This window comes from Elaeis guineensis, chromosome 10 (genome assembly GCF_000442705.2).
Source record: "Elaeis guineensis isolate ETL-2024a chromosome 10, EG11, whole genome shotgun sequence".
Classification (NCBI taxonomy): Eukaryota; Viridiplantae; Streptophyta; class Magnoliopsida; order Arecales; family Arecaceae; genus Elaeis; species Elaeis guineensis.
The window spans coordinates 8,672,686-8,689,621 of NC_026002.2; the positions used below are offsets into that span (position 1 = coordinate 8,672,686).

The following is a 16,936-nucleotide window of genomic DNA, read 5'->3' on the forward strand; positions in this document are numbered from 1 at the left end:
CCTCCATGATCCAGCATAAGCTCATAGCAAATCACAACACGAAGTACTTCAGGCATGATTTGCCACAACTCAGTAAGGTTTCCAAACGATCTAACAGCAGCTATGCCTAAAATATCTGATAGATTTGACTGTTAACCAGGGTAACCTAAACTCATTTCATTCCATGCAAATCTTTCGATACTTGTTATCATGAATGCTTCACTAGGCAAATAGCTTTAACATCTTATTATAAGTATTTACATAAACAAACCAATGAACTATTCCTGTCACATCTATCTCTAATCATTTATGACAGCATTTATTGCAACACATAAAGCACCTATTGTCACAATAAGGTTAAGAAGCTTCACATGTCATAACCTTGCCTTTGCTATTACTTCATGTAATATTTGAAACTGATGACATACTGTCTACAAGACAAAAGTTTAACAAACAGTGCTTACTTTAAATTATTGACAAAAATGTTATCAAGATAAGTAATAATCAAAAGCTCCACAGGTGCAATCTCTGGATTATCCTTGAGAGCCACCAAAATTTGAGTTTCACCTTCCAAGTAAGCTTTCATGAACGCAACCATGACCCCACCTACAAACATTCTCATAGGTTTCCTCGCTTTTCCATTTTTACACAAACAGTATGTAGATTTTCCCCTAAGTCCCTTGGTCTCATCATCTAACATGTCCAAATGACCATAATCCTTCGCGACAAAATGATAGGCAGGAGGGCAACATTCATCAAAGAATTCCTGGTGGCTCACACCTTTTGGGGCACAAGGAGGAAAGAAAGGATTCCTTTTCAACTCACCTAGACCTGATCCAATCACCAAAACTGCCATATTAAGATTAAAAGAGTGAGGGACATAAGTTAGTATTGGAGGATGAGTTTGCTTTCCTTTGTCCATTCCATCAACAGGGTCTATGCCAATCAATGCTGAAAACTTTAATGTAGTCTTTGCATGTCCTAGTGCAAGAGCAAATGCTACTTTACCACCACGACTATGCCCAGCGAGCCCTAGTTTGCATAGATTTGGTTGAACTTGCACAGGAAGCAAATGATGCAATCCGGTGGTTAACCAATCTATTATAATTGCGGTAGTTTTGATCTCATCTTCAGAATCTGGTCCTGCCACCTGATACAACTACATTACACAAGAAAACAGTAAGTGCAAAAATTTTGAAATGGTATCCTCTGGCAATGCAAACATATTTCGGCTAAAAAAAAAAAGAAAATGCAAACATATTAACAAATATCATCAACTATAAAGGAATACAATCTTACAATAGGAAATATCAAAATAACTGCTACTTTGCAGTATTCAAGTAGATTAACTTTTGGATTGAGTTATAGCACAAGCTTGTTAAAATTTAGAAAAACAACAGTTTAGTGAAAGTATCATAGAAGTTCCAAGAGTTTTTCAAGTATAAATATAATATAAGCATTACTCAATGGTTTGTTTCACCGAGTTGTAGGACTTTCTTAGTGCTACCATTGATATGGATGAAATTTCACGTATTCTCTTGTTTATTTTCAAGTGTTTACATGTCAGGTTTCAAAATTTTCCTTCCACGTTATGGGAATTTCATGTGTGCCCAATTTTGGTGCAGCAAGATTTACAGTATTTTTTAGATAACTGCCATCTTTTATTTCCTGGATGGATATTTAATTACTAGCTACTCAAAGCACTGTCTGTTTAGTTGTTTTCATGCAATTATATAGTGAGTAGCACGCATGGAAATTCAATAAATTTTGAGACAACCAACAAACAGTAATTTATTCTATCTTTTATCTCAAATGAGGGATTGTGAGAGATGAAGCTTAAAAAAGTATTGTCAGAGAAGATATGTCACATGCAATTTTCCAGATGGAGGTATATTAGCAAAAAAATATGTTATTGGCCCAAGTCGAGAGATTAAAGTGAGGTAGACAACATAGAATAATATTTTGCTTTTCAAGAAAGCGCATGTAACTTGTCTCAGGAAGATGATGCAAAAAAAAAAAAGGTCTTTATGCAAATGAAAATCTAGCTTTTAGTTGATGGCACATTGATGTTTTTACATTTAGTACCATTTCCTATCACTCAAAGAGTTCAGTTTTGCACTTTCAACAATTTTTGATTTGGCATGCTAGTCTTATGAGCAATCTTCACTCTTCCCAGAGGATTTAACTGATCTGGCTAGTTTGTGAGCTAGTTTTTCACTATTTTTGTTATTTTCAAATGAAGTGTGTGCATTTTAATGCATCCATTTCTTGATTTGGAGTGCTCGTTCTATGTGTATCAACAAACAAGTTTTTAGGTTTCAGATCAAACCAATTCTGAGACCAAATGTTGACTTCAATTTGGATAGGCTGAATAAAAAAATATCAACAAGCTCTATAAGATGACTTGCTTTATGGTAGAGTTGTGGAAAAGGCTTAGACAAATCATAGGACCTGGATTGTGAAACTCCCGACTATTTGACTTAGGTAATTCTGTGAGGTGCTCCCACCGTTATTGTCAAAACAAAACAAAAAAAGAGTCCACAAGTAATCATGAGAAAGACATGAATGCCAACCAAAGAAAAAAGAAGAAAAAAATGAAATGCAAACTTAATAAAAACACAATACTATCGAAAGTCATCAACAGTATATCAAGAGAAAGATTACCAATGTTAATACAAGGAAGCTACAACTTGAGCTGTAATTGTTATCTCACTTAATCAAAGGGCAAAATGAGATATATACCGTATACTTGGCATGTAAAATTAGGTTCTTTAACATGTGAAAACTTTTATTTAATATTTATTTATCTGAGATCATACAACCGATGCTAAATCACTAAATCGTAATCAGAACTTTACATATGGTCTACTACTCTGTTTATTTTTCTAACTTTTGCAAAAAGCACAAACTAGCATGATATTCTTAACCTTTTTTTCAATTAGTGCTATGAGGACAAGCTGGCTCACTCTTAAGGAATCCCTGGCTGATTCCTTCCTAGCAGTTTGGCTGATTTTCAGAAGCTGCTATTATATAAAATAATGGAGGTTAATGTTATTCTATATTTTCCCCCTATCCTGAACTTAGCCAAGAAAGGCAGCTTACAATTGCAAAGGATGCCAGAAAAGTACACATACTCTGTCACCATATCTATCCAAGCCACAAATTTCTCAGCTATACAACAGAAATTTGCAATGGATAAGTTAACAAATAAGACGGATTTAATTTGCTATGATAAACACAATCAAACATAAGTACTAGCTATCATTGTCATGTTAGTTAACATGCTTAGGATATATTTAGAATATGCCATCTAAATTGCTTTCAGTATCCAAAATCTTTTAATTAGACTCTTTCTTGTTGGGGTGTATTTATTATTTATATCCTTCTTGTGGTACTCTCACATGGCAGTGATAAATGTTCTTTGGATGTTTATACTTACCTTGAGTCATAGCTTATGGATATTGCACATTCATCTCACCCTTTGTTTTTCTTTTTTCTTAAATGATTAGAGCAGTAGATATTATGTAAAGGGGAAGGGTTGAAGTTTGTCTAGAATTACATAACTTGAGATAGAGAGGGTCAATACTTGAATTACATGAATACAAGATGTGAAAAAGTAATTTGGACAACCTCATCCAGATTGAAGATATAAACATGAGAGATAGAACAAGGACTGATGGTGACTTTTTGTTGTAATTATATATAAAAGGAGTTATAAGGATATGAAAATTCATGATCTTGCAAATCAAGAACTTCTGTGTGTCTATTTTCAGAGGAAAGTACTTCATGTGCCAGATTCTCATTTGTATCATCCTTCATATGACTTGTGCCATCTCGAGGAAGGCCGATGTTCTTGCAAAGGCACAAAAGGGTGGTTAATCCATCAAGCCCACATCAGGCTGACTTAGAATCTGATAAAGATCAGGTTAGGTTTCAGGCTTGAGTCCTTACGAAGTGGGGCCCGATGTCGGTCCTAAATGGACCCAGGAATAACTCATTCAGCATGATGTATGTGCAGCTTACATGACAGTTCTTCTCGGTGAATCACATAGTGGATGATAGAAAAATCTCCCCTCACTGCACCATTTCAGAGCATAAACCAATTGATAAGAGATTTATAAATACCCTAAGTTCGTTTTTGGGATCTTGCCTCTTGTTGGCCTGTTTGGACAAAAATCTTGTTTCGATAATGAACTTAATAAAATAAATTATGCAATTACTATCCTACTACAACAAAGAGATGCTTCAAAAGGTAGCCTGAACCTAAATTAAATGGTATCTCCTAACATCTGAGAACCTATGAACAAATTCTACCTCCCTGCATTCACACTATTTAAAACATGGTTAACAAACTATGCAACTCTTTTCTACCACCTAATCCCACAAGTATCCAACCTTTTGATTCTTCCAAATTAAACCTCAAATAACAGATTGTTTTCATAAAGATCACCAAAGGACAACCACATATTGGATCTGCCTTGAGTGAGAACTATTTTGCAGCTAAAAATATCAATTCATAAACAAAGGATCTTTTCTCTAATATTAGAAGCTGTGGAAGCATAACAATGCTCCTTTTGTGATTAATATCAAGTTATCAAATCACTGTCCCTGGCCAATCTTAGCAATCTACCTGTTCATGGAAGATTTGAAGTGATTTCTGATCTCCGGTCTCCGAAGGATGACAGTGTCCAATACAGCAAAAGGATAACGGTTGAAGTGGAAAACAAAGTCATATTTGAATATAACCTTGAATACCATGTCAGTTTGGAAATCTTGGAATCATAACCATGTTAAAGTTTGGGCTTTTTGTTGTACTGTAGGACCCAATTGGAGTCAATAATCCTTAAGCATTCTTATAAATCTAATGCAAGGCATCAAGCTATTATCATAAGCTACGTAAGCCAAATTTCTGTAAAAAATCTAGGACAAATTATAGGTTCTGATGTAGAACAGAACGTGAACAACCTTGCAATGTGAGATAACTGGCTTAAACCATCCAAACAATGCAGGACAACTTCAAGAGTCATGCATAACTTTCCAACTGCTTGCCGAAATGGTTAATAAAAATCTTATCAGTAAGGTATTTAAGAAGGAAAACTAGACCTACATGCACATGTGATATCAGTGGCACATGTACCTCTAGAAGTGATGTACACATCCAATTCATGCAGGGGCTAGACATTAAGTGGGGAAGGTGTGATTCACATTACATGTAGGTGGTTTTCACTTTCATGTCCCCACAAGTTTAGCACTGCTAAAGAAGTGGTTTAAAGGGTCAAATAGTACAAATGAGAACTTCTTGATTTTAGATAGTGAAAGATCCTATTAAGTTTGTTTGGAGGGGGATTCTCAGATAATTATTAGATGGCTTTCTGATCCATTATCATCTGTAATTAATCAGATTTCATCCTCTTCTCTTAGATTGCTGGTGATTGCTGCATTTGTTTCTCGCATTTAAGGTTTCTCATTTATATAGGGAAGCCAATAGTGCAGCGGATTGGATGGCGTCTTATGTGTCTCATCATATAGGATCAACACCATAGGATTCTAGGACACATCTTCATGTCTCATTGTTAGATATTTTGTTTGCTGTTTTCTATGGATGTACTTATACTTGTTTAATTTAATTTATCTGGATTGCCTAAAGGAAAAAAAAAAAAAAGAAAAGAAATCCTATTTAAGTAAGATTTATTAACCAATTTGTCTTACTTGACTAATAGATTCTTCTTGAGTCCTTTAGGAATAATTTCTTTTCTTAAAAAACCTTTAATTACAAGTAAATTCAGATTCTTTGTGAGTCTGAAGCCTCTGAAAGGGGCTTAAGGACCACAAATGGCAGAAGCAAATTCAAGAAAACATTGGTAACGTTACATTTTTCTTAAGATTATCTTGATTAAAAAAAAATAGAAGATGGTGCTGTTTTAGTTCTCTTCACAACACCCTTGATGAACTAATTGCTTATGCTATGCCATTTGGTTGGCGACTAAATCGGCAACTGCCTCATCAACTTTAACCATCTTGACCTCTTTTGGGGGGATTGAATTCTAAATTAACAAAACCAAATAATATTTACTCATTAATATAATTATTGAACTCAGATGCATCCATAATATGTACGGCAGAAACTTTTTATTTTACCCCAACAAAAAGCAGACCTACATCTAACAATTATTACCCAAAAAATCCCAACAAAATCTTAGATATCACTACTTATCCTACTTTACAAAATCTTTCCGAACGGAACTACTTCCACATAGGAGACTAAACAGAAGTTATAAACTAACCTGAGGAGCGACAACAATGAATCCATGGGAAGCGACATGCTGAAAGAGCTGAGAGTAGAAGGAATTATAGAGAAGATATCCATGGAGGAACACCAGTACAGGATAGATCCCTCCTTCGCAAGGAGTGGCAATGAGGAGAGGCTTTGGAGGAGGCGAAGGGGAGGTCAGAGAGCTCCCTGTGGGCTCGGGCTCGAGGCTGATAAGCTTCGCGGTGTAATTCCCGTGCTCGAACACTTGGCCGGCATGGGACATGGCGTCTCCTTGTTTTGGTGTAGACTGCGAGCGAAGGTTGTCTTTAAAATATCCCAGGGATGGCTGTTTCAGCGTTCGTGCGTTGTGTTTCTTTTGTAGCCGCTCCTTGTCGAGTGGAAGATATGCGACTTTGTTCCTTGTACAACTTATGTGGTGTTGGGTCTGAAAAGAGCCCATTCTTTGGTTCCATTGGGCATGGATTTTCTTGGGCCCTTTTCCTCCTCACTCACCCGGGCCGAACACTGCGCCTACATGCTCATCACCCAATCCATCACCCGAATGTGTGTGAAATAAATGGATTTGGATTTGGATTTGGATTTGGATTAAAAAAGTTTGACCCGGCTATTTATTAGATAGATTGGGTTCGGAGTTAGAGTCTTGATCTGTCTGACTACTGTTTGACCTGTTTAAGAAGCGGATTGGATTCACATGGTTACAGCCAGACCTATTGGGATCTGTGTAACCCTTCTTTTTTTGACTTGCTAAGGACATGCTTAATTCATTTAAGCTCAGTTTAATCATTTATCAGACATAAAACTTGAGCTGACCTGCTTGTTAAATCAATTAGGTAAGGGGCTGGGTTATCTGTTTAATAAACAAGTCGGACCTAGTTTTAAATTTCTGATCTGCTTAACTAATGAGTGTGGTGTAGGTTGGTAGGTTCGCTCATGCATAGGTCTTAAAGGGACTCATATGGGCCAACCCATTGCCATCCTTTCCCGCAAAGAAAACACATAAAGCGGGTAGGCTACTTAAATAGACATGGACGTTAAAAAAAAACTTTAAGGTATGTTTGGGTATTACCCAAAAATATTCTTCTATAACTTTTGGGAAACAAAAAAAATAATGCTTTCTTAAAAACAAGATATGGATTTCAACAAGATATTTGCTTCATTTATAAAGCATGGCTCGGTTGGAGTTGTCTGTCTTTGATTTCAAATCTGAATTTTACAGTATAAGTAGTAGCATGATATCAAGAGAACATTTCTGCATGTTGATTTTGACGAAAAAAATTGTCTCGAGAGGGCTGAGAGTAGAAATGATTATAGAGAGGATATCCAGGGAGGAGAACTATTATAAACATTTCCTTTCCAAAATGGAGCGGCAACAAGAAGAGTGCTTGTAATCGGCTCGGGCTTAAGGCTCATGCGGTGTGATTGGAGGGCTCGGAGATGTGGACGACATAGAATATGTTTGGTGTCTCCCTGGGTTGAAGACGTGTATAGCAGATGTGATATCCTGGACCAGCTAATCAGCCCAAGTCCCCAAGATCAACACCCCCCCCCCCCCCCCCCCCCCACAAACCCACCAACAACACATATACACGAAAAAAAGATCAGGATTCTTCTTTTCTAATGAATCCATAAACTAATCGGAGTTCCAGGGCCACTAGGACCCTAAAGCTCTCTACAAATAGGACTCTCCTTCCTCCAAGATCCACCACTATGAACATCTTCCCTCCTCTTTCCATCAAAGCTCATGGCACCCTAGGGCCCAGATTTGTGTTTGCTGGAAATCGGGGCTAGAGACATCACTAGAGCAAGGTAAAAGCCTCTGCCTTCTTTCTATCTCTCTCTTCCCCTTCTTCCCATGGCTTTGGGAGCCATTGCCAACTATCAACTTTGTCAAAAATAAATAAAAATTAAAATCCCTTGTTTCCACTATTATTTTTCTCTTTTCTCCTTTCTCTGGCTGCCTTCATCGCCAGCAAGTCACCGAGGGCTTTGGCCTCCCCCTTGCACTAGTCCATGGCCAATGTTGGGGCACCAACCATCGGCGAGTGGATTGGAACCCAAGAACAACCAAGTAAAGGGCCTCGATTTGGCTCTATTTTTAATGACTTTTGTCGACAGGCCACTTGTCGTTGGCTATCTCTTACTCCACCACCATCGTCTACCTATTGCTGCTGTCTATTGCCGGTCCTCCAGGGATTAGCCACCACTCACTTTCTTCTCTTGTTCGGCTAAAGAAAGAAAGAAGAACAAAAGAAAAAGAAGAGAAGAATGAGAGAGAAGGGTCCTGTCTCTTGTGTCTCTCTCTCCTTCTCTCTAGAGTTTTTCTTCTACTATCTCTTTTTCTTTCTATCTGATCCATGGACTCAAGTATAAACTTGAGATGATCTTTTCAAAATGATCCGAAACCACTTTGAAATTTGTGCAGTATGTTGACCCCATCCCAATAAGTATATTAAGTATCTTTAAAATCTACTATTGATGAATCATGTTGATCGATCTTAATCTTGATTTAATCCGTACTTTATGATTCTTTGATCGAGTCATTTAGATCTGACACTTAGCTAGGAGGCCCTGAATTGATCTGGTACGTGGACAATCTATCGAATTGACCACGTAGTCAATAATCTTCTTTTCTTATTATTTAATTTTATTGAATTCATTGAATAAAAATTGATCATATTTTTGATATTTTAAATATGATCAACAGATTTTTTCAATGAAGCTTGAAGATCTAAGATGGACGAGATAAGTAAATTTTATATTTCTTATTTATTTTTAAATTATTATATTTTTTATGCAAATGATCTGTTGTTGATGAAATCATATTTTAAAATAACGATCAGTATATGATATATGAAACAATATATTTTATTATGACAAGTGATTCCATGAATGTAATTTATGAAAATAACATATTTATAAAGCATGAGTTTTATTTATTGTTTCATCTACGTATGTGTATGTTTCAAGAAAAAGATATAAATATTTTAAAGATTCTCAGATAGCTATAATGAATCCCTAGAATTGAGAAAATCAATATATAAAGTTAGCGTCTATATGAACATAGGCCTCACCAACAGGTATAAAGTTGGTATATGAAATAAAAACTCTGTTGATTGTGTTAAAGAGATCTTATCTCTACTAAAGACTAATCCAAGTACAGTGAGTACTAATTCGCTCCTCGATTTGCAAACTTAGAGAGAAAGTATTCGGCTCGACACTATCTTGTTTAGATAGTTGCTCACCTATAGAGCTAAATTTCATCATTAGAACAATTGTAAACATTTAGGATTCCTAGTGAAAAACTTTAGAATATCAAGATACGTGGTTGTACGACACTAATCCGAGATCTTTGATCACACAATGCTAGTTTGGAATGCTTCCTATCATCGACCCAAACCCCATGTACTTGGACCCCCCATTGGTCCGAAGGATATAAAGATTAAAGGGTGAAGAAGAGAGAAAATCAAGGTATTATTATTATTTTTTCTTTTTCTTCCTTTCTTATTTTTCTTCTCCCTCTTCTTGAAAAAATAGAGGTGGAAGGCTTTAGGGCTGACCAACCCCCTTTCCATAAGAGCTGTCCCTAGTAACGGTGGTGATGACCCGCCCCCACCTCAACGACTGCACCAGCCCTTAATAGCCCAAGCACAGCACATGCAACAATGGTGGCCAGCTTAGTGGGAGAAGGAGAGGAGAAGCACCAAGGGATGGCCTTGTTTTACCACTAATCTGGCTCTTCACTAGTCTAAATCGTAGCAATAGTGATCCCCTCAACACATACAAACTGGAAGAAAGAAAAAAGAAGATTTATGCATTACTTTGGCTCTGGTGAGGTCACAAAGCCAGCTCATCGAAAAATCCTAAAGATCCCTTCGCAAAAATTCAAGGATAAGTCAGAAGATTTCTTACGAGTAGTGGATGGGTTTTGGGGTATGATAAATAGAGGGAGGAAAAGCCTTTTTATAGGTCAAATACCCTAGGGTTTTAGCATACCTAGGGTCTTTTTTTTGAATGGAATCGGAGAAGGAGGAGACTCCTAATATGAGTCTTCCTTCCCCCACCAAACCTTATTTTTTTTTTTGGTGAGACTTTAAATTATTTTAAATTTTAAAGGCCGATCAATGGACGCGGCCTTTACATCTTACCAGAAAGCAAAACTGTTTAATAGATATTTAATAGCTTGTATATGTTATGATATGGTTTTTATTATGATTTTATTGAGTTTTATTGATCTCGATCTAGTCTCCAAGATTCCTCAGGCGTATGCAGTTTAACAAGGGAAAAAGTTAATTGAGCATACAAACAACGCATAATTTACATGATTGATCACAATCAACCTACATCAATAAAAAGAGTGAGAAATATCTATTATATAAAATAGTTAACAGCATGAAGCTTTACATGCGTCATCTTTTTTAGCCAAAAAGGTAAGTTTGAACTTTATTAGACCACCATACATTTAACTTCTGATGAATACGTATATTTAAATAGTCAAACTCATTGTTGGTAACATTTGCAAATATGGTACATGTTGATGCATAGACAAAAATATTTGTATGCTAGTCATGAGGGCAAGGATGTGGTGGTTTAATAATGTAATTTTTACATTGAAAATCTATGGAAAATATGAAATTATTTTTTTTACAGAATGATAGATATTCAGAGATTATTAAACAATTTTGTACCAGTACAAAACGGGGGATACAAATTTAATGAATGCCCAAGACACAGTTACTAAATGTTCAATAAACATATTCTAAATTTTTGATACATATTTGTTTAGGCTTTTGCCCTTAATTCTCGTGCTTGGACCTAGAGGGTAGTTATCCAAAATCTCCTAAATGTGTAAGGAAGTGGATTCTTTATGCAAAATCCACTTAATAATGTCCAAAGTAGGTTGTTTCTAAAAACATGAAATTTTAAAACATCAAAAATATAAATTAAATATGATTTATTTTTAGTTAAGTGAAAATATGATAGATTTTTTATTGAAAAATTATCTCAACATATTATATGCATATTGTAGAGTAATAAATATCAGAAATCATGCCGGAAACTTTCTGGGGTGGAGATGCGTCACCCAGAGTTTTACTCCGCCACAAATTGGATGCCAAAGCTTGGGAGTATGTACGTTGCGTATGTTGCATGTCCCAAGTATTATATGATATCATATAAAAATGATATCTACATAACAGCATACAACTACTATAGCAAACGTTGCTTTCAAATTGATCTTGTGTGCTTAAAAGCAAAAATCAAAAGCACTATGTGGGCCACATTATGCTTGATCTGAACGTGACAACTCAATAATGATTCAAAATATTGGTATCTAATAAAAAAATATGGCATCCGATACGCAAGATATTAAATCAATCTAGATATCTCAAAGATAAGAAGTTTATTATTGAAGCTGCGGCTTGATAATTGGCAAGCTATTGCTAGCTTGCCATCCTAGACAAGTACATATGTATATTGGGAGTCCCATGGCCTGTCGCATACTTGCAGGTATAGTAACTCGAAACTTAGCTGATTTTCTTGCCAATAACTTAGTATCCTTTTCTCGAAGGCCTTTTAATCAATTTAACTTGGATGATTGCTAGATATCGTGTTATACAATTGTACTGCAGCATACCAATTAAAAGCCCTCTGGATGCTTACACTGTTGGAACTTTTCACAATTATTTAAAGCATCCTATTTTTTCAAAATCATACGAGGTCACTACAATCCCTGCATATGAGGCTTTTATCACTATGGATTCGTGCTGTGGCATCTAGATTACAATGGAGCAATCTTATCATTGTGCTAAGACTGATACTTAAATTTGGATTTATTTGAGATCCATCATCGGCTTAGAAACGTTTTGCATAAACTCACTGTAAATTTATCTTTATCATGTTTCATATAAATCTCAAAGCCAGCCATGCACTTTTTTTTTTTTTTTTTCTTGTTCAGATATGGTGTTGGCATGGCAGCCATCACTGACGCAACTCATGAATTATACGGCAACTATAGAAACTTGCGGAACGAAGGAAAGATGTCCTGAAAGCAATACTCAACTTTCACTACAAAAATTCTTCTTGGAAGTTTTACTTAGTGCGATCCCTGGCGTGTCCTCCACTCAACAAAAATAATCCAGCGCCTTCCAGCGGCGAGCATTCTCGTTTGGTGGTAGTAGATGCCTCCGGATCCTTCCCTCCTTTCCACTCCGTGAAGGAACCAAAGAATCTTCCAAAGCTATTTGCTCAACTGCTTTTGGATGCTCATCCGCTTAAATATTAATCTACTCGGTTCTAATAGCTTTCAGTTTGGGTTGCTCTTCTTCCTAGTTTAAGCTATCGTATATCAGCAGTTTTCACCTCAAATTTTACTAGCAATTATTTTAAACTTGGTTTAAATTATTCATTAATCATTCCATCAAAACACAAAGTTATTGTTCATCAGACCACTAAAACTATGGTGGAAGTAATAGCTGGAAATTATAGGAGCAATGCTAGACACACACAAACTCAAAAAGCAAATAAAATAAAATAAAAATAAAAATAAAAAAATAAAAAATGTTATCCTCTAATTTTTTTTCCTTTTTTTTGAAATATTAGGGAGAGGTCAAGGGATCTTAATTTAAAAAATATATATATTATAAAAAGAAATAATGTACACAAAAGAAAATTATAGTTATTACAGTATTGAAACACCTCAAAAAAATCATTCCTATACTTTTCTGTATACAACTTACACTGAACAGGCCAAGAGCAAAGGATAGAATAACAATGATTGATTTCTTCTAAAGGAACATGAGAATTATTTTTTTAATTTATAAATATACGCTTGTCTATTAACAATAAATTCTTTAGGTTGTTGTATGTAAATTTTTTCTTCTAAAATACTATTAAAAGAGGATGTTCTTACATCCATCTAACATGCCTTCAAATCAAAATGAGCTATTATGATTAGGACAATCCTAAAAGAGTCCCTTGATAAAACTGGAGAATAGGTTGCTTTAAAATTTTTTTAATGTGAATCTTTTGTCATAAGTCTGACTTTATACTGTTTAATTTTACCATCAAAGTTTTTTTTGGTCTTTTACATCCTTTTACAACCTACTAGCCGTACCTCTTCTGATAGGTCAACTAAATCTCAAATATAGTTATTATCTATAGAGCTTAACTTTTTTTCATAGCATCTAACCATTATAAGGAGTTCTCCCCTCTCATGGCTTACGAGAAAATCTTGATATCATCATTCTTTTCATCCATATTAGTTAGATATACCACATAAACTGGAGGTATAATAGATTTTTCTTATTCTAGTAGATCTTTAAAGAGTTGTCCCTTAATTCACTTATGGCGGTGGTTGGATAGTTGTCTCTTCAACAATAGCAATATCATAGGGTGGATCTTGATAAAGTAGTGGTTCCTCCTAAAAGTTATCTTGAGAAATATGAACAGAAATTATTATCTCCATTTGCTTCTCAGGTATAGAGATTGTTTTCTTTATTTTCTTAAAGATGATGTCTCAAAGTTCTCCACTCACATTTTATAGTTTATGAGATAGATGTGGAATTTATATTTTTTTGACCTTTCCGAATAACCAACGAAAATATCTCTGGTCATTTTAAGATCAGATGTCTTTTTTTATTAGGTATAAACTATGGCTTCAACTGGACATCCCCAAATATACATATATTTCAAATTAAGTTTTCTACTAGTTCAGAACTCCCAAGGAGTCATTTGAACTATCTTAGTAGAGATCTTATTTAATATATATCTGGTTGTCTTTATAATTTTACACTACAAAAAATAGACAGGATAGGATAACTTATTATAGCCCGAACTATTTTTTTAAGCATTTAATTCTTCCTTTAGGTATATTATTTTGACCTAGTGTGCCTAGCTTTACATGTTATGGTACAATATTCCATTTGTTTAGGAATTTTGCTAATGATCTAGATTTTTTTTCCATCTTTATATATCTACAGTAATATTCACCATCTCTGTCCCATTTGATCGCTTTAATTACTTTCTTGATTTCCTCTTTATCTTCATTTTGAATTTCTTTAAGGCATCAAAAATATCAACCTTATCAAACAAAAGGTATAAATATATATATTGAGAATAGTCATCGATGAAATACTTTTCATCTATTAGATAAGAAAAAAAAAATCTATATACATTATTATGAATAATTTTTAAAGTTCTTTCGCTCTTACCATTTTTCTTAAATGTGTGTGTCAGTTTTGTCTTTATGCGCTCAATATAGATCATAAAATTAGTAAAATTCAATGATCATAAGATCTCATCCTTCATGAACCTATTGAGCATTTTTTCGGAGATACATCCTAGTCTTCGATGCTATAATATAGAGGATTTTTCATTAATTCTCTCTTTTATTGACAACAAAAGAGTTTACAATAGAGATGAAAATAGATTGAATATATTTGTTAAGATTTATTTTAGTATTTGAATCTATCTAGATATGGATAGAAATTCAAATATTCAACTAATATTCATATATATTAATATATATCCATCAAAGAAAAATGGATATAGATATGAATAGACAACTATCTGACCTATATCTGAATATCTAATTCTATTTATAATTTTATTTAATTATATATAGCACTCATAAAATTTTATAAGAAATAAATGGGTATATTAACATGCTATTGTTAACTTGATTTATCATCCACTTAGTAAATACATTTGATTTTATGTCATAAAGTTTAATTATTTGAATTATATTCATATTTATATTCATACTTCTAATATTCGATTAATATCCATATCCATTTAAAATAATTATGGATTTGAATTTTTGCATCCGACTAACATCCGCATTTGTATCTATACTTGTTAAATAAAATAAATATACATGTGGATATTTTAGTATCCGATCCGATTTCAGTCCTAGTTTGTAAAGAAACATTGATTGATGAAATAATTTAAGGAAAGTTTGTATAGACCATCATATAGCAAAGAATATCCAACAATTATAAAATATTTTTAAAATCAAATTTAGAGTTTGTAAAAGAAACATGAAAATCAATTTTGTCTAAAGTAAGAACAGAAACTAAAATTTTGGAAAAAAAAGAGAGTAAAAGATCCTATCTAAATCCAAGATAAATCTAGAATCCAAAACTATTATATAATATTCAACTATCTTAACATGTGAACATACTTGATTTTCAGCGATAATAAGTTATTTATTTTTAGTTAGAGGCATTCTTGATAGAAAGCAAGTTGTCGACAACGTGCACAAATGCACTGGAATCAATCCATCAGGTAGAATTTACAATATTCACTAAATTAGATTCAAAACATGCATAAGAGCAAATAGAACCTTCCTTTCTAACCAATTTTCATACTTTATATAATTTTTTTATTGTAGAAAAAGCATTTGATAACTTTATTCCTAGCTGTATTCGATAATAGTGCTAATACTTTCATCCATTTTACTTTGGATGAAACTTTTTCTTTACCTACTCTTTCATTGACTTGTATTTTCTATCAAAAAAAAAAACACTAACTTGCATTGAGGGTATCATGGGAAATCTTAAAAATAGCAATACATAAAAAAAAGAGAAGTGAGAATAAATTGGACTAAAAAGCATTAGATATGAAACTTTCATTTCATTTAAGTATATTGAAATATCCCAAATCTCTATATTATGCTTGTGGATACTATTTTTGCATGCATATCTCACAAGATTAATCTCATTATTAGGGTACTGGCTTTTGTCTTATCAAAGCTTATAAATTACTATTCTATGATGTCCAAAAACTAATATATTTTGTCATATGAAAAGATGAATTTGCTAATCCATCTAGTTACATTAGATTTTATTAGAAGCAAATTAAGGCAGTTGGAATGCTCACATTTTTCAAAAAAAATTTTCTCTTCTAATGTATTTTATCCATTTATGATGAAAAATTATCCACTCGAAAACATCAAATCAAGATTAGCATATTCTAATATGAGTGTTATTCTTTCTTTTTATTTCAAAAAATTTGATCTATGAAGAAATTTTTTTTATGATATTAATAATAATTATAAAAAATAATATTATATATAATATATACTAATATTATTATTAAATAATAAAATTAATAATAATTAAATTTTATTTAAAATAAATTAATTTTTTATATTTTATTTTAATAAATATATTATCCATCGAAGGATTTGATGCAGTCCAATTGCATCGATACGGAGGTCTCTCGAAACCATGTTGTCACTCTATCCCTTCTAAAACAAAAATTTTGAAAAAATAAACAATGATTTGACTAAAATGACCTCAATGCAATTTCGATTATGTTTTTGCTTTCCTTGTCCGGCAAAGCATGGTGAACCCACTTCCACGCCAAAAATATGCTCGCCGCGTTTAGCTAGCAGTCAATGGTAATCACTGAAGTCCAAGAATTTCACCGCTGCCACGGGGACCCACGAAGTTGATGCAAGCCTGGCAGCTGCACGCTCCGCGTGGACCACTGTTCTCTGCTCCGTCAAGAACAGCAGGCTCGCAAAAGATCTTTCTTTTATTTAAGATTAAGACGGCGCTAGAAACTTGTATTTCCACGTGTCGTCCTTACAATTCACCACGTGTCCACGTCGCACGAGTCGTTTGCCTGGACTCGTCTCGAACCTTCGCCACTCCTCTCGCGCTTCCTTCTCCTCCAACCTGA

At 34.1% G+C, this 16,936-nt stretch overlaps 1 protein-coding gene across 1 annotated transcript; it reads right to left on the reverse strand.

The window, feature by feature from the left end:
• Positions 1-351: 351 nt before the first annotated feature.
• LOC140852072 (chlorophyllase-2-like) lies at positions 352-6,582 on the reverse strand. The gene is made up of 2 exons (XM_073244814.1): positions 6,264-6,582; positions 352-1,138 (listed from the first exon to the last, which is right to left on the reverse strand). Exons 1-2 carry the CDS (start codon positions 6,513-6,515, stop codon positions 440-442), a joined length of 951 nt encoding a protein of 316 aa, XP_073100915.1. The 5' UTR covers positions 6,516-6,582; the 3' UTR covers positions 352-439.
• Positions 6,583-16,936: the final 10,354 nt, after the last annotated feature.